The 17669-nt window shown below is 36.3% G+C and overlaps 3 protein-coding genes and 1 long non-coding RNA gene across 8 annotated transcripts; 3 read left to right on the plus strand and 1 right to left on the minus strand.

Moving 5' to 3' along the window:
• LOC109723741 (14 kDa zinc-binding protein) lies at nucleotides 417–3157 on the plus strand. Its single transcript, XM_020252219.1, has 5 exons — nucleotides 417–575; nucleotides 1229–1286; nucleotides 1889–1978; nucleotides 2684–2801; nucleotides 2884–3157. The coding sequence occupies exons 1-5, from the start codon at nucleotides 517–519 to the stop codon at nucleotides 2949–2951; spliced, it is 393 nt and encodes a 130-aa protein (XP_020107808.1). The 5' UTR covers nucleotides 417–516; the 3' UTR covers nucleotides 2952–3157.
• On the plus strand, nucleotides 6275–9375 carry LOC109723954. Its single transcript, XM_020252497.1, has 9 exons — nucleotides 6275–6498; nucleotides 7105–7271; nucleotides 7346–7450; nucleotides 7588–7644; nucleotides 8002–8082; nucleotides 8238–8272; nucleotides 8557–8646; nucleotides 8752–8911; nucleotides 9060–9375. The coding sequence occupies exons 1-9, from the start codon at nucleotides 6330–6332 to the stop codon at nucleotides 9177–9179; spliced, it is 984 nt and encodes a 327-aa protein (XP_020108086.1). The 5' UTR covers nucleotides 6275–6329; the 3' UTR covers nucleotides 9180–9375.
• Nucleotides 9604–17612, minus strand: LOC109723956 (ABSCISIC ACID-INSENSITIVE 5-like protein 2). 4 transcript variants are annotated; one of them, XM_020252503.1, is made up of 5 exons: nucleotides 17314–17612; nucleotides 17055–17160; nucleotides 10191–10851; nucleotides 9924–9995; nucleotides 9604–9774 (listed from the first exon to the last, which is right to left on the minus strand). In XM_020252503.1, exons 3-5 carry the CDS (start codon nucleotides 10767–10769, stop codon nucleotides 9694–9696), a joined length of 732 nt encoding a protein of 243 aa, XP_020108092.1. In that variant the 5' UTR covers nucleotides 10770–10851; nucleotides 17055–17160; nucleotides 17314–17612; the 3' UTR covers nucleotides 9604–9693. The 4 variants fall into 4 exon arrangements, 3 of the variants coding, with proteins under 3 accessions (XP_020108092.1, XP_020108091.1, XP_020108090.1); XM_020252502.1 differs by lacking the exons at nucleotides 17055–17160; nucleotides 17314–17612 and adding an exon at nucleotides 11334–11693 and having other exon boundaries at nucleotides 10191–10843; XM_020252501.1 differs by lacking the exons at nucleotides 17055–17160; nucleotides 17314–17612 and adding an exon at nucleotides 11334–11693.
• LOC109723957 lies at nucleotides 10657–15767 on the plus strand. Of its 2 annotated transcripts, XR_002219799.1 has the most exons (4): nucleotides 10668–10790; nucleotides 14636–14757; nucleotides 15264–15376; nucleotides 15462–15767. It is a non-coding gene; the product is annotated as an uncharacterized LOC109723957 (long non-coding RNA). The 2 variants fall into 2 exon arrangements; XR_002219798.1 differs by lacking the exon at nucleotides 14636–14757 and having other exon boundaries at nucleotides 10657–10790.

A 17669-nucleotide genomic window follows, 5' to 3' on the forward strand; every position in this document is an offset into this window, starting at 1 on the left:
TGAGGGGCTCTATAATATTTCATTTGGCCACATACTTAGAAATTTTTTAGAAATGATTGATCCACACAAAGTTGGGGGCCACTAAGATGTGCTTAACACATAAATATGTTGGATGTGATGCTATTTCCGTGCAACCCATAATGAAAAAAAAAAGAAAAAAACGAAAAAAAAAATCATATTATCTTGGAAAAAATTATATCATATTATCTCGGACTTTGTTATTACTCCACAAATTTTTTTTTTTTCCCCAGATAATATGATTTTTTTTCCTTTTTTTTTTTCTTTCTATTATCCTTTTTTATGTGGACCCCACCTAGGCCTTTATTAGGCCGGGTCCGGTCCAAGAGAAATTCTTAGCCGAGATTTGGGCTCTTTTGGGCCGGGCCGCTGGAGATTACCATCGACGCTTCATCTTGTCGAACAGGAAATCGAGGATAAGGAATTAGGGTTAGGGTTTTGCTTCGAAGCTTCACCATTTGCGAGCCCTAGTGTTCGACACCTCCTCCTCCTCCTGCAATGGCGGCCTCCGAGAAGGAGGCGGCGCTTGCCGCTGTTCCAACTGATTCTCCCACTATGTAAAAATCCACTCCATTTCCTCCTCTTAATTCTCTAATTTGTATGCATTTATTACATGGATTTGTTTTAGTTCTTTTTTCCCTAAATTATTTGCTTCTGTAAATCTCTCAAAACTATCATCTCTAAGCTTGCATGGTTTTTACACTTTTTATCATAGAAATTTGTGACCAATTTGTGTAAATTTAGGGAATTGAGCTAAATTGTTGCAATTCAAAGTGAGATACTGACGTGTGTGTTGGTTAATACTAGATTTAACTAGAGTGAGTGAAATACATTGAGGCGACGCTCGCCTCTTTTGCATTTTGCTTACGAGAATGGCGATCCATCGCAGAGTTCGTAATAATGTTTTCACATGATATTCTGTTCCTCTGAGATCTTCTTTTTCTCAGTAGAAAAAAAAAGGACTTGGTAATATTGTTGCCCCACACTTTTTGCTAGATAGTACTACCAAATCTTTCATGTTATAAAGGGCTTTTGAGGCTTGTTAACTTTACAGGTGCTCTCACAATTTATCGGATGACTCATTTTAACGTTACACAAAATTGATGCAGTGAAATAGATGCATAATAAAGTAGAATTTGTTTTCATGTTCCAAAGAAGAGAGACTCTCTTAATATTGTGTGTGGATGATCAGTGATTATTGTAAATGCAGATTCGACAAGATTATAAAGAAAGAAATTCCCTCCACTGTGGTTTATGAGGATGACAAGGTATTGTGTATTTTCCTTCTTTTTTTTTGTTTAACTTGATTGCATCGATTGAACCCGTCATTCTTGATTATTGAACTATACATGAAATTGCTGATTACTCGAGCGTAGTTACTTCATACCGAAATTTGTTGTATGCTTTCATTTATGCTGTAATTTGTTCACTTCCTGATCTGTAAAATGTTTTGTATGTGGTTTGGCTGTTTATTGAATTGGTTGAAGAGGGCATTGCTATTTATATCTGAAAATAGAATCTATTAATATAATTGCAATCATACATTCTTGCATTGCTTTGTTATTTCCTATATTTTTCAGTGCCGTTGTATTTGTTGATGACCTTGTGATTTCCCCATTTTAAAGCCTCTTAATTTCATCCTTTACCATGTTAAGGATAATGCTTCTTCTCCATAGTCTTTTCGCAACTTAGCTAACACTGACTAACATTATGTGTTCGAACAAAAATAGTGTTTGATCTTTAATTATTTGTCGAAGGTGACAGATTCCAAAGGTGTGTGATTGTGTTGTTCTTTGTAACATATGGTTTTCTTTTCTTCTCCAAGATTATCTTCTTAAATTCCTGCCAAAATCCTGGATTGCAATTGCAGGTTCTTGCATTTCGAGATATAAATCCCCAAGCTCCAACTCATATTTTAATCATTCCCAAAGTCAAGGATGGTTTAACTGGGCTGGCAAAGGTACTCTTCACCCATTATTACCGACAATCTGACCTTTTGTTGTTATCATTTTGATATTCAAACCTTTGATATTTGGACCTTATAGTGAATCAGTTTCAATTAAATTGAAAGTGAATGAAAGCATCTGATTTCTGTGGAGTTGTTCTTTTTTGAAAGTACGAGTTCTTATTTGAAAATCACATATGATTATGAGCTGTTGCTTAAATTTTTGCTCTTCAAATGACTATGGAAAATTCAAAGCAAATAATCTCGTGCTTAATGATAGCAGTTGAAGGCTGTTTTTATTCCTATACTTTCTGATATAAAAACCTTCGCAGATGTTGCTTGGAAGGTTAGCCATAGAGTAGACTAAACTCATTTTTTAGTCCAACTTATGGATAAATTGTATTAGTTCTGTTAATTTACAAGTCTGATTTTTGTATTCATGTAATATACATCATAAGAGATTAAAATGGGACTTTTCTTCGGGAGTGTCCCTGATCGCTGTATATTATTTGGCGAGAATCTGCTTGTTTGGTGGTACAAATTTTCATATATAACTCTGCTATATATCAATTTCTCAACATTATGTTGCAAAATGGAAACATAACTTCATAATTTCCGGCTTGAAAAGATTAAGAAACTGTTTCTCAATCGTGTTTCATAGGGTAACATCTTGCTACTTTCTGTAATACCATTGCTTATTTCGGATATCATCATCTACAGGCAGAGGAGAGGCACATCGAGATACTTGGCTACCTCCTTTACATCGCCAAAGTAGTAGCGAAGCAGGAAGGACTCGGAGACGGCTTTAGGATTGTCATCAACGACGGCCCCAACGGATGTATGTACATCTTGGAGCCCTTTGAGATCTTTTATTACTGTATTGTTCTACTAGTGACCTATATTTATTTGTTCCTTCGCAGGTCAATCTGTATACCATCTTCACCTCCATCTTCTCGGAGGGCGGCAGATGAACTGGCCGCCCGGCTAATGAGCTGCATTTGCCTTTGCATGATGGTTAAACTCTTCCAATGCATTTATGTTCTCTAATAAACCATGGCAAAGCTTGTGGCTACTTTGCATATGGGGTATTTTCTTCCATTAAAATGTAGGGAGAACATCTGTGACACACAAATTGAAACCATTATACATTTTTGTTAATGCTTGATTTTTAGTGATTTATGTGGTATTGAAACACTTTATTTGCAGCTTATAGCATTATTTATCCCAACTAAAACCTTAGTATAGGTAGAAAACTATTTGTTCCCATGTGAGAACATTGAGTTCCTGTAAATTAGTGAGTTATTTAAGAATTTTTTGTTTTTAGAACAGTGCCCATAGGGGATGTAGGGATCACTGCAGTTGCTGAATCTACACTGTTAGCCTTTTAGCTTGCACAAATTATTGGTTTATTTTTTTTATAATTTCCCTGGTATTATGTCTTATTGTCTACGTTGCAGAGGATCCACAACCAACTATTATTTGTCACAAGCTCCTTCTAGAGTACTCGCAAAACATAATAATATATGTAGATGCCCATAAATAGAAGGAAAATAGTTTTCTCCAACCTGTAAACTGTACATGTTAGTGTGCAACCAACACTAATTTTTTATTTGTAGCTTGTACCTTAATTTGGTTCCTCTAATTAAACCGAGCTTAGACTCTAGAAACTAAGGGATGGGATAGCTATCTCATCCTTGTGTGGGAATAGAGTTGGGAATAGTTGTTCCCACCCCTATTTAATTTTTTCAAAAAAATTAAAATTTTAAATTTTAAAAATTTATAGTTTGTAATTTTAATTAAAATTATAATATTATAATTTTAAATTGTAAATTTTAAATTTTAAATTGATATTTTAAAATTTTAAATTTTAATATATTTTGGATTTTTAAATTTAGATTTAGTCTTAATATGAAATTTAAAATTTAAAAATTTAGAGCTTTTAATTTTCAAATTTGAGATTTAAAAATTTAAATTTAAATTTTAAATATTTGAAATTTAAAGATTATATATTTAAACATAAAAATTTAAATACAAAAATTAAAAATTTAAATTCAAAAATAATATATGGGGCAATATTATTATTTTCTATTTATAACTGCCTATTATTCTTTTTATTTTATTTTATCTATCCAAACGTTATTTTTCTTATTTTCGGAAACAACTCAATTTTCACCTAAACGCAAAATTGGTCTATTCCATATTTATACCTGAATTTATATCTATTTCTGGAATAGATAGTTCTTGCTTATGCCTGAACCAAACGAAGCTGCCAACATATATGCCAACTATGAGTCCAGGACAAAGTTTAATTTAAACTTAAACTAAATTAGGGACAAAAAGGAAAAAAGAATCTTTTCTTGTAGTACTTCGTTCGTTCCAGAGATATTCACAACTAATAAGGACTCCATTTAGTTTTTTCTACTTTAAGTTGTATACACACTAATAAGGTGCCATTTGGTTGCATATATGTAAGTAGAATCACCGTGTTACTCACAGAGTTTGGAGTTGGACTTACAACAACTTGTCACAGACTTAATGATTTTGCTCACTAAAGTCCGTGAGCATGTCTTATTTTATATTTACCAGTCTGTACAGTCCTACAACTAAATTTTAATAAAAAATAAAGACCTAGACAAAGATTCCTAAAAAAAATAAATATTTTATTACTTAGAAAAATTAAATTACAATATAATTTTCTCTTTCTCCCTTTCGCACTTAGTCGTAGGATGCAGAGGTATGAGCTAGTAAATAAAGAGCAATATTTGCCCATCTTCTGGTAAGAAAGTGAGCGGGCAAAATGCTGGAGACCGTAATAGTTAATATCACAACCAGTTCGAATAAGGAACCGTGTCATATTATTTGCTTCCGTCGTTGACGTTCCGACTGACCCTTCCAGGCCGCCGTCCAAGCGAGGCAATATTAAGAAATCGAGGGCCATCAGGAGGGATGCTGCATGAGTTTTGGCGAACAAAATCGCTAAGTCCGTAATAATTAAGCTGCTACAAATCTATTTTATACGGTCTTATATAATTAAAAATATTGTAACTATAAATTTTTTGTTTTATTATTATTATTATATTTTGTTAGAAACTATACTTACAAATTTTGTAGTCTTGTAGCCAACGTCGACAGTGAGACCATTCCGACATAATTTTTTTATTTTTATTTTTATTTTTTTTATTGTAGAGGTGACAGGTACGTAGCGCTGCTACTCACATAAATTATTAATCTCTCTAACTGAATGCAATATTGATTGACCAACCCAATATTTTAGGATCTATATGTAATTAAAATTATAGTGCTATTGTAATCAACCACAATCGAATTGTTGCGAATTATTTATCACTAGTTGGTTCTTTGAACCCTTCCAACCAGGCTTATCTTGTAGTTACGTACCCTACCCTTCAAATTAAGTGCATCATCAATGATCTATTCGTACAAACAAAACCACCCTACAATTGTGCTCGTTGATCACATGCATACAAATACTTATCAACGTTCTCCTCCATACATACATAAGCACCATGTTATAGATTAGCTACAATACATTAGAACCCTGTTACATAACCATGTTAAGCTCCTGCACATTGCCCCTCCTCCCTTTCCTTGTTATCATTCTTTACTACTCCACCATCCTCATCCTCTTCCTCAAGTTGATCAACTTTCGATCCGCTCCGAGGCATGAACAAAGACGAGATCGAGAGAGAAGCGAGCGAAGAGGCGCGCATGTCCGGTGCAGCTTGTGCTCGACGAGACGACTTGCGAGTCGGGGGCGAACTTGCCCTCGATGTGGAGAGAGTGTAACATCACAAGGCGTGGATGGTTCGCGAGAAGTCGTCGAGGGTGTGCGCGGGACGTCGTCGATTGTTGTTGTCCGGCCATTCGACGGGTATCGCCGCCGCCGTGATCATGCATGGTGGCTGAGGTGAACGCATGGAGAGTTTGGTCGTTACCGTGATCAAAATAGTTGTATTGTAGCTAGAAGATCGGTGCAATTCAGATCATGTGTTACTGACCTATCTGTGTACAAATTATGTTTTGTATCGATCATGTATGAGAATTATTATACTGTAACATCCAATAATTCGACATCTGATTATGTTAGAAATCGACTTTAAACATTATAGATTTTATTATGCCAACAATTAATATAATCCGCAGTCAACAAAAGGTATTCAATTTAGTTAATGAAAATAACAAAAACAAAACAAAATATTTAAAGGGACTACATCAAAATAGCTAATAGTTGAGGGGGTTTCGTGTAAAATTTTCCCCGAAAGATATTTTTGTGCGTCGCGCCGTCCGAGTCCTTCCCCTATCCTCTCAACCTCCATTTGTAACCGTAACTAGCCGTTAACTAGATATTATGCCCATGGATAATGCCCTATCCCGATTAGGGTTTCTAAAACCTAGGTTCTCCGACCTCACCAAACACCACCAATCCCTTCTCCTCCTCCGAGGGTTTTCGCTGCACGGCTCCCATGGCGTTGCTCGGAGATCTCTCTGCGTCTCGGTTTTCCGAAGTTCTCTCCAAGGTAAGAGTTCTTATGGCCTAAATTTGATCGGTAAAAGTGTTTCTTCTCCGTCTAGTTTCATGTTGCTATTTTGAGTAGAACGGGAGAGTGGATTTTGAGCTCAAGGTCTCGCATTTGGGTTTTATTTTTGTGTTTTTGCTCCTTTTTTTGCATCAATTTTGAGTGGTTTTTGCGTAAATGTGATTAGAGTCACATTTTTGTGGGCTTATTTTCAGTTTCTCCATTGTTGAATGTAAATGACAAAATGTTATGTTTTAGCGGCGCAAGTTTTTAGAGAAAAGTAGTTTTTTTTTTTTTTTTTTTTTTATTATTATCATTGTAACATGTTATTTTTCTGAGTTCAAATCTTTCGGGCTTTTAGTGTTGCCTAATTTCCTACTATTTAAATGGAGCCCGTGTCATGGGTTTATCAAAAAGTGTCTGAGTATGGTATAGTGTTGAATATAAATGATTAAAAACACGCCAAATGATTGGTATCCCGGTGGTAAGGCATGGAGCAGCGAAGGGTGAGAACAGGGGATCTCTAGCAGCTTAAGCATTTAGAGGCATGCACGATTATTGAGTCTTGCTTCTACTTTAGCAAACTGTTTACTTTTTCCGGAGTAGGCAACGAAAATGTTGGAGAGGATGTGATGCGAATGTTCTTCAAGGAGAGACAACTGAGTGGGGATCTCATTTCGAAAGCTTCTGACATGCTATGGGGAAGGAAAGACTTAAAACTTGATGAATTAGAAGCTAGCATTGTGGAGGAGGACTGTCAGCAATCTAATGACGTAAGTTGCCGTAACATCCAATACAATCTTGATCATTGCTGAAAGTTTTATAGATTACGTGTTTCTATGTTTAGGCAATGGAAAGTGAAGCCGACAGCGGATTTTTGAAGCTTACGACAACTAGAGACTGGATAGCTGGTGACAGCAGCGCTCCGCTGAACAGGAAATTAGCAGCTGAGGTTTGGGTTGCACGGATACACCTTACGACAACACTATGTATTAGATTAGCTTTCCCACATTATAGCGGTTATTTTACGCATACATTATCTTTTCAAGAGCTAAGTTGATGATGTATGTAGTTCACATTTGATGACAGAATAGGCAGCATGATAGCGAAAAAAGGAAGAAACTCAACCTTCTGAAATATGAAGCGGTATTATCTATTTTCTGTTCCTATTTGATTTTACCTTTCTTTTTGCTTGCTGATTTCTGTAACTACTCTTCCCCACCCTTAAAAGGGAAAAAAGTTTAGAAACAAAGCAAACTCATAAACAATCTAATGATCTATCATGTTTTGTCATTCGCCAAACCGTTGTCTTGTATAACGATTTAAATGTTTCTGCAGCAAATCACAAGATGAGAGATGTTGACGAAAACAAAAAAGAAGTTGATCACAAGATAAAAGATAGATCAAAGGATGTAATTCATAGATGGTTATATTTCTATGATGTAATTGAAACTTGTAGCATCTAAACTTAGTGAAATTGTATTATTTGCCATATGCCTGCAGCTTAAGAGTGAACTCCTGCTATTGACCACCGGAATAGGAGCTGCTTGCAGTCTGTATTGTTTGCTGAACTTTTCTTTCGAGGTATATGGTTATATCACTATCATTATCTGTTGGATTTATCTTTATCTCAGTGTGCTTCCGTTCTTCTGAAAAATATTGTAAAATTTTGACCTACATATCTAATAGGTCAGACATTGTTATTCTATAAGTAACTAATTGCCACTTCCGTCAAACAGGCTGCTGTAAGTTATGCTTCTGGAGTTCTTTTCAGGTAATTTTTTCCATGCTAATGGCATGCTTCAAGTATTTACAAAGTCCCGGCATCCATGTATTTGGTACTTGCTTTATACTTTCTGATTATTTGACACTTCTCTTCCTATACTAATCTGTAATTATATTTACTATGGCTTGTTGTTGAAGATGAATTTGATTAGTAATTATATTTACTATGGCTGGTTGTTGAAGATGAATTTTTCATGTTCATATTGTTTGATGTTCTTACTACATCTTTGTGTTAGACATAACACTATGATGTTTCCTTAATCTACTGTGCAGTTGCTTGTACCTTCAGCTTCTTTATTATCACACAGACAACCTGTCGAAAGAGGCTATTCCTACTATTTTTCTGCAGAAGAAATCAAAGAAGTATGTTTACGAATTTACACATTTCACATTGATTTTTCATCTCCATATGGCGATTATGCTCTAAATCTTTTTTTTCTTCTCATACAACAATATCCTCGTTTAAAGTAAAATTGGAATAAGAAGTGAGGATTTGAAGAATGTTGTGGAGAAAACATTGAGCGGGACCACAATTGCTCTCTCATCCCCCAGGCTTGTAATTCCTGCATCAATTTATGGCTTGTGGGCCTTGTCACGTCATTTCAATAATGATTTTTTTGATTTCCAGGTAACTAATTCATCGACATTCCAAACAAACTTATCATCATTGCCGAAATCAATTTTATTTGCTTCTGCTTTAATCTTTATTAATTCACAATCCCGATCCATCTTTTGAAGACAAAGGGATTCTAATGACGATCCTTCTTTGTGTACAGATTGTTCCAGGAATGATGGGCTTTTTTGCATATAAGGCGGCAGCTTTGGTGCAAGTTTACAGAGACAACGAGAACCTGCACATGATATTTCCAGAAAATGAGGGCACTGAAAACACTTAAAAGGTGCAGATGTAGAAAGCTTTCCAAAGTCACCAACCCCTTTCAAAAAGTCTTGTATGTCTTGTAGAAACATCTTTGATGAAAAAAGCCATTGCAGATTCTTTGCTGTTCGGAGAGCAATACAGCGCTAACTACTCTGTAAAACTGATAAATTTTCCTTGTTTTTAATAAAAATTGCCGTACTCCATAGATACAAGCTGTAGTGTATTTCTCTTCCAGATGGACTCTTTTATGTTCTTCACATTCTCAACTAAGCAGTGTTACACTACATGACATGTAGATGCAATAAAAGCACTATTATTCTCTATGTATGTAGCATGTAGATTTACAACCAAGCAAAGTGCTACAAAGGGCTGCAAACTGAAGGAGGAACAACTCCAGCAAAAATGTAGGGCTCCAGAGGCATACTTTATAGTGTTTATAGAAGTCGCAGAACATGAGAAGTGAACATCACTGTTACACTGCAAATTCAAGTAAACATTGTATGAAAGCATGAGATTTGGTTTGAATTTGATCAGAAGGGCGCGGAACTTGTTCTATGGAGCTGGTGTTTTTGTTCTTGTTGAGGTGCATAATGTACTAGCGGTTCCAACTGCTGCTGCAGAAGAAGCAAAATTAGTATTAATTGATCATCTCTCTTCATGCAAAATCGAGTAAGAGATGATCTTCTGATCTATTTTATTTGACCAGGAGCAAGATTTTTCTGTTCTGAATGATTTAAACAGAATGAGAACAAGAACAAACCTGCTCTTTTCTGAGCCTTTCGTTCTCTTCTTCTAAGTGCGATACCTTGTTCTCAAGCTCATTCGTGTAAGCCTACACATCGAAAACGAGCACACTAACCATATTAAAAAAAAAAAAAAAAATCAAGGTTTTGAAAAAAAAGAAAAAAAAAAAAGAAAACTTTTGTATTGGATTAAACTTAGATAAAATAACAAAATATATAAATATATTTTCTTCGATCACGTATTATGGGAGTTTTTTTTTTTTTTTTTTTGTAATCATCCGCACCTGCCTCCTCGCCCGCGACCGCGCGGCCGACTCCCGATTCTTGATCATCCTCTTCTGCCGTCTCTCCACCGTCTTCTCCGCCGCCGGCGCCGCCGCCCTCTTCCTCGCCGGCGCCGGCGCCGGCGCCGGCGCCAATGGCCTAGTTACGTAGATCCCCGTAATTCCCGGCTGATGATGATTCCGCTGTACCGAATCACCACCTCCGCCGCCGCCTTCTTCCGCGGCTGCGCCGGCCCTCGAGAGGAAGTCCTCGAGCGTCACCTCCCCCAGCGCCGGCGGCCGCTCGCCGCCGCCGCCGCCCTCCGGAAGGCGCCTCCGGCCGCCGCGGTGGATGTCCGAGGCGGAGGCGCCCACCAGGTGTTCGACGCCGTGCCTCTGAGAGTGCCCCGCAGTGGAGGAGGCGGTGGTGCTGCCGAGGTCGGAGGGGAGGACGTGGCGGAGGAGGTCGTCGAGGTTCATGCTGTGTAGGGGCTCGCCCAAGTGGGTCTCGACCTCATCAAGGGCGACGCCGTAGGCGGCGGAGCCTTGTCTCCCCCCAACTCCACCGCCGCCCTGAGAAGCCATTGTGTGAGCCCCCATTCGCTGGCGCTTTTTCGAAAGGTACAAAAAAGCTCTCCTTTTGCTTATTCAATTCCCGAGCTTGCTAATATGTTCTACATCACTACGCATATTAGAAGAATATATAACATAGTATGTTAATGTAATGTAAGTGAGATGAAAACAAGCTCTTATAATGATCATATAACAGTAGAAAAGACTCAAAAGAGCTCCATCTTTCCGACAAGAGAGCAATTTGACAAGCCGACTCGGAGAGTGTAGAGCAACGTTTCCAAAAGCACTTTAGAGGCCAAAAGCCGAAAACTCAAATACACAACTCCAAAAGAAGAGCAGTGGAATTAGTAGAAAAGGACATAAGCATCTTGTTTAGAATGACATAAAGATGAGAGAATAGAGTTACAAAATAAACCCAGAAATGTTCAGACTCGAGGTTGGTAGATAGAAACAAGGATGACCAACAAATCCCAAGCATTTTGTATCCTTTTCCTCCCTTTTCTTTCACTTATGAATCAAATGAGCTGCGGAGAGGAACTTTGAAGTAGATATATGACTGGAAATAAAGCACTTAAAGAGTGTACTCTCTACCTCTTGCACCGGATCAGATATATTATCCCCACCAACCATCCTCTTCTAAGGTTTCAAAGCTCAAAGGAGTTGTGAATTCCATGCACCTGGCAATGAGGCAAGTGATGTAGAGAATCTAAAGATTAAATTCCTATTTATGGAATGGCTAGGTTCTCATTTGTGGTGCATTTATATGTGCTTATGGGACAATCTCCTCAAAGATTGAGCTTTGTAGTATTTTCAGATAGAATATCCTGATATGCACCCACATGGACTGATGGAGTGGGAATATTGAAAAGCTAGTGCTGTGTATGTACAGTTTTGGCTATTTCCATATAGAGGAAAAGAGAAAGAAATTAAGGTCTAGCTCCTTATTTAGTAATTTAGTGGTAATGAGATAAGCGTTGGAGATTAACTATTATAATTTGCATAAATGATCAAGATTGTTGAATTCTAGAGGTCTCGTGGTCCATATTACATTGCCATTTTGGCCATTTTACCTTGGTTTTTAGGGTTGCAGTATGTTTTGTTTTGCCTAGGGGGTGAGTAGGAACTAATTTCCTCTTGATAAAGGAACATAGCATGGTATGCTATCCTTGGGGCTAGTTACTTTTCTCTTTTAGAGGTAATGTATTCAATTATTTCCCAACTTAAGAGGAATGCTGATAGCCTAACTTACTTTCATTACAGACATAGTGCAGCAGAGGGAATCTCTAACAGTAGCGGCATAAGAGGAGAAACATCCATTTCATGTTAAGAGGGGGTAAAAAAATGTTGGGCTGTATTTGTTATTAGGGCAATCTATATCTTTTGTACCATCAATCGCCAACCCTAACCACTAAACCCAATAGATGGAGTACCCTACTTCTGAAAATTCTCAGGTTTTCAAGTTTCTTGGTTTGGTTGTTGAGTTTATTGAAAGAAGGCAAGTACAAGCAGAGATTTACAAATTAATTCCTAATATAAAATGCTTAACCTCTCAATTATGAATCATCATTACGATTGCTTAATTCCTCCGTTATAGTGGCATTTTTACTTTAGAATCACTCATCTTCTCACTCCTCACAGAGAATACCTATGCACTCAAAGAGAAGTACCTAACGCAAAAAACATTTATTTAAGAGAAATAGTGCAATAACTGTGTCATAATAGACTTTTTGAATAATCACGCATATGTAATCATATGGAAATTCCACGTTTCTCCTTGGAAACATACTATGCAAGCCTCCTGATGAAGCCAAAAGAAATGTTATTCGAATAACCAAAACAAAAGTCATTTTCACTATGATGGTATACCATTCTGGAACTTCTAGTTCCAGAAGGAGCATACAGACCCGTATGTGGATTTGTGTGTGTATCCACTGTAGTGGATTTGTATGTGTAGCCACTGTAGTCATGCTCCTCCTTTTTTGAGTGGAAAAAAAAAAGTATCTCTTGGTGACTAAAGGATTAAATGGATAAATCTCTAGCACCACCTTAAGAGTAATGATTGCATTAGGCACCCTAACGTGTTAAATACTCTTGCATTAAGACAACATAATTATAATGAATATACTTATTAAATACTTTATATCATATCATATTGAGAAAATGAAACTTTGTACCAAATTAAATAAACTTAGTAATCCTCAAACCTTTTTCCTATACTTCTATTGGCGACCACCGAAAGTGGTTGATGCTGTCTTTGCCATTTTTGGTTAGATGTATAAATTCTTGACAAGACCTACAGTGAATGTTACAATATATTGGAAATGATAATATTCTCCCATTATTTGATTATATTATTACTAAGTTGACATGAATCTATCAATCTGCATCGTTTGAGTTGCTTATTTACCTCTTTTAGATCATGATGGCATAATTGATCGAGTCACCCTTCGCCTCTAAGAATCATACAGATTGTCTTGTACTCTTTTCCATTTTTTTTTTATCTTTTGTTTTTTTTTAAGGTAGAATCAATAGTTATACACATTGTCATCACTTAAAGCATCAATTAAGGACCCACAGCAACTCATGAGTCATCTGATTGGCTTAAGCTAAATATGTTTTGAAAACAACTCAAATGTAAGGAACAAGTTACATCCATCTCTCTCTCTCTTTTTTTTCGTTATCATGTATTTTAGATCTATAATGTACTGATGGGTGATGGCTAGCATATATCCTGTAACTTGTTCTACAAATTGGCATATTTTAACTTAATACAAACCAGTATTTAGTCCTCACAGTTCTCTTGAGGAGTTCTTTATCATAATCCTGAGAACTTCATGATTGTGAGGGATACTTGCCAAAGAATTTGCTTTCTCGTGCTATTTTATGTAATATCTAATCGATCAAATTTCTTGATTATCAGAGCATGAGCATAGTGAGAGACTAATACCAACCCTACTCTTCATATCCTTGCATGCTTACATTTATGATCATCAATAAAATAGACAAAGTTATGTTCCCCTTCAAGACTTTACCATTACCCAAAAATTCGAGTTTCTGTCAAGTGGGTACGTCATCCAATTTAGAATAAGCCTTACTGCTGATCATTTAGTTTCCCGTCTCCATGTCTCCTGTTAATTACTGCACTTTGAACCATCTTATTACAACACACATCTTGATTATATGCTTTACTATAAATTGCTCCGCCACTATCATCACATAATGTTTACTATATAGCTGGATTTATGAGCCTCTCCTTTTTTCTCTTTTGACCTAAGATTTATGAAACCCCTCTTTTTCTTGCTAATGAAGGGATTGTCACCGTAAACTAGGTCTAGTATGTGTTTGAGTTCTTAGAATGAGTTGGGACGTGGCAGGGAAAAGAACACTCAATCTAGTAATCTATTTAGTTTTCCTTCTGTATGGGGGAAAAAATCAACTTTCGGGGGGTTCTTAGAATGAGATTGCACGGTAACAATTATTTTCTCTTTTTATGTGGGCTTATAATTTCAATATGTTTCTTATACACAGCACTCTTTAATATTCAAGCATTTAGCTCAGTCTCAACATAGAATTACCTTTCTATATCATCCTCTTTTTCGTATTCAAGTTCATTGGCGGTGTCTTCACCATTCCTCTTTTGCTCCTTCCAGATTGAGAATGTCACTTCTAGCTGATTATTCTTAGTTAGTGTTATATTACAATTATCAAATCTTTCCGTCACATGGAATCAAAGTTTTTCCATGTTTACAGCATGGTTGCAAGAATCATTCTAGATTAATGTTTTCTTTTCCTAAGATTCTATATTTTTGGCTATGGAAATTTTAAGTCTGTCAGCTGTACCTGGTCATATATAAATGCAGGTTTGGGATGTTGACTGTGCCCTAATTTTTCAGGCACCCCAAGAAGTAATAGTTAATGCCCACAAGATCAGTGGTCCATCCAAGTAATATCATTGTGACTCACTTGGGGTGATGCCACGTTGGGTATAATCACAAGATCCAGTGTCAAAATCAAAGTAATCATCAAATTCGCCCACTAATACTTGAGATACCCAGCATATTTTATTTTATTTTTTTAAAGTTGCGACTCCCAATGTCTAATGAAAAGGGCATGTGCCATGTGACACCCTTTAATTTCCTTACAAAGATATTTACATATGCTCAATGCTAAGTCTTGCACCCTAGGCTCTATTAGGTCCAAATTTATTAACTTTTCTTATTAGCTTTTATTTTAACATCGAAATCTAAGAAAGAAAGTTTCTTAAACTTTTGAGCGATTGGTGTAAAATATACACACTCTAATAGAGTTATACATGTAGAATTTTTCTGTACATCTTTTCCTAAAGCACTACATGAAGCAACAAGTGGGATATTCTTTTAGCTTTTGTAAGGAGACAAAGAAGCTAAGGAAACCCATGCAAGACACCTATTTCCCCCCCTCCTCCCATTTTTAAATGTCTTAAGTGATGTGATTTGATATTAACAAGTGAGGCATCCACTTATTTTTAAATTTGTTGTGCAGTGTGTGCCCACATTATCTGAAGGAGAACCTTAGGTTTGAAAGAAAACAAAACAAAAAAAAAGCATGAGAAAAGGCAATGGTGTGATCATGTGTGTTGCATCATCAAGATTAAAGTGCACCTTTTTCCCAGCTTTTGTAAGTCCCTTTCTTATTCAGTGATCTGCTACTGTTTCTAAACTTATATATTTTGCTATTCAGTTTTAAGCTGCTCTGTAAGGATCGTCGGACCGGATTCTGCTTCAAGTCTACATGGAATGATCCCTCTCAATTTTGATTCTGTTTCAATTTTGTCGCTTATAATCTACTTTTCTGCGACCGCGGCTGTACAAAATGTTACAAACGATCTCTCAAAGGATCGAAACCAGTGATGGAAAATAAAAGAACAAGTACATCCGAAAATGTTCATTCCCCGAAAATCGGAAAATTGTACTAAAAAACTAGTCATTACAGAATAAGTCCTTTGAAAGATGCGTTTATTTTTCTCCCTTTTTTGGGGTAATGAAACGATGATACATTGATACGCATGAATGGGACCCAAAATCTTGTCTCGATTCATTATTGTGGAAATTTATTGGTTTATGTATGTCTCGGTGAGAGAGCAGTCAAAGTCAAGTATGCAAGTTCCAAAATCTGCGAGGACGTAATCTGATTTGCCGAAACTTTGTCTACCTGTTATTTCTCAGTGAATTGTTTTATTTTAAAAACGACTCTGGATAAAAAACCTAAAACACTCCGTTATCCTCAAAAAGCTTAAATTGCTCTGATACCATGTTAGAGAACTGATATTGTCAGAATAGAATAGCTCAAAGCATGATTAGATGTAACGTGTGCATCTAGTTTTCCAAACTGCATACAAGTTCAATAGCAAGCTAATACAAGAAAATTACGAGTAGGAAATAAAAAAAAAAAAAAAGAGATTGGAAAACCAATGCAATGAAATTGTAAAATTTGAGAGATCTAATGAGTGTGGAGTGTGGGCTCCCTTATCCTCTTACAATGGAACTTGTCCTCTCATTGCACAGCACTCTCGAGAGCCACAATTACACACCCCACAATATTTAATGACATTTTGCGAGCCCATGCACTTAAAAGGGGAACAAATAATCGTACCAAAATCAAATTAATTAATTAACTAATTAGAATGCTTAATCAGTAGATTCTAGTAATAGTATTGCTTACAAGAGCATCATAGTTTATGCCAATAAAGGAAAAAACTAGGTTGGAGAGAAAGAGAGAGAGAGAGAAAAAAAAAAAAGCTTGATTCGCACGCATGAAACCGTGGACGCATTAGGAGGAGATTAAATGGCCATGGCTTGTTTAATGTTCATAATGTTGAATATATTTGGTGCAAGTTGTTGTCCTAGTAAAATTCTTTCAATATTTCCTTGAAAGTAAAATATGGGATATGATGACTATTTTTAACAGTTTATTCACGCAGATGTGACAGATTTTTGTAAAAAACAACAAATTACTCTCTTTGTGAATTGCACCAAATACTGAATGAAAATAATTCCACACCGAAATGTTTGCAAACAAAATACAACAGGCATGTGCATAACATCACTCTTTTAGTAAGAACAGTTAGAAAGTCTTAAATCTCAACAAAGTCACCAAGTGAATGATGGTTAGTTTCAATTGTATGTTTCTAACTTTCTATTAATACTCAATAGTATAATCTAATCTGTTAAAATCAACTCCTGTAACAAACGCAAGAATAAATTGCAAGTTTATGGTCCCTGAGACAGTAGTACCAAGTCTGAGAGTTCAATGCTAAAAGCAAGAATGAAATACCTTCGACTATGTTCAGCAAAGTAATCTTTAAAGCTAGTTTGATCCTTCCCAATAGCCAGATTGTGTAGTTACTCAGGTAGGAAATCAAGCGCAGCCTTGGAAAATTCTGCAGTAAAAGTTCAAAGCACCACTAGTATTTCCCCAAAAAAAAAACAAAGAAAAAGAAAGAAGCAGCACCGGAAAAACATATATATATGACCGAATTTATGAGCTGAGAAATATAAGCAACACTTCAAGCACAGATAAAACTTTGACATACCTAGCAAACAGGCGAATGCCCATACTAGTTAACTGAAAAAAGTGACGATGGGATGCTAAACTTGTCCCCAAACTCTTATTGTTCAAGGCAAAAACTGCAAGGGAAAAAGGAAAGCTAATCCATTTTTTCATCCACATGGACTTAGCAGTGTGTACAAACTATCATGATGCCCAGAACAATAATAATCAAAGTGATTTTTTTTTTTCCTCTCTCTTTTGGGTTTGTACTCAGATTCAACATCGGAATAGCTTTTTTAGTTTTAAGTACAAATCGGTGCCTTTTCTTTAAAGAAGACACACAAATCAACCATGATTGAACAAGAGCGCGGTAACTGCAAGCAATTACTGCAGGCTTTG

This window comes from Ananas comosus, linkage group 18, assembly GCF_001540865.1.
Source record: "Ananas comosus cultivar F153 linkage group 18, ASM154086v1, whole genome shotgun sequence".
In the NCBI taxonomy this organism is placed as follows: domain Eukaryota; kingdom Viridiplantae; phylum Streptophyta; class Magnoliopsida; order Poales; family Bromeliaceae; genus Ananas; species Ananas comosus.

Excerpts from the sequence above, each read along its gene's own strand:
- LOC109723741 (XM_020252219.1), top strand. The coding sequence starts at position 517 with ATGGCGGCCTCCGAGAAGGAGGCGGCGCTTGCCGCTGTTCCAACTGAT. Across the intron at positions 1,287-1,888 it reads TGGTTTATGAGGATGACAAG|GTTCTTGCATTTCGAGATAT; the intron begins GTATTGTGTATT and ends TTGCAATTGCAG. Across the intron at positions 2,802-2,883 it reads CAACGACGGCCCCAACGGAT|GTCAATCTGTATACCATCTT; the intron begins GTATGTACATCT and ends GTTCCTTCGCAG.
- LOC109723954 (XM_020252497.1), top strand. The coding sequence starts at position 6,330 with ATGCCCATGGATAATGCCCTATCCCGATTAGGGTTTCTAAAACCTAGG. Across the intron at positions 7,451-7,587 it reads ACAGGAAATTAGCAGCTGAG|AATAGGCAGCATGATAGCGA; the intron begins GTTTGGGTTGCA and ends ATTTGATGACAG. Across the intron at positions 7,645-8,001 it reads ACCTTCTGAAATATGAAGCG|CTTAAGAGTGAACTCCTGCT; the intron begins GTATTATCTATT and ends ATATGCCTGCAG.
- LOC109723956 (XM_020252503.1), bottom strand. The coding sequence starts at position 10,769 with ATGGGGGCTCACACAATGGCTTCTCAGGGCGGCGGTGGAGTTGGGGGG. Across the intron at positions 9,996-10,190 it reads GGTCGCGGGCGAGGAGGCAG|GCTTACACGAATGAGCTTGA; the intron begins GTGCGGATGATT and ends TTCGATGTGTAG. Across the intron at positions 9,775-9,923 it reads AAAGGCTCAGAAAAGAGCAG|CAGTTGGAACCGCTAGTACA; the intron begins GTTTGTTCTTGT and ends CTTCTGCAGCAG.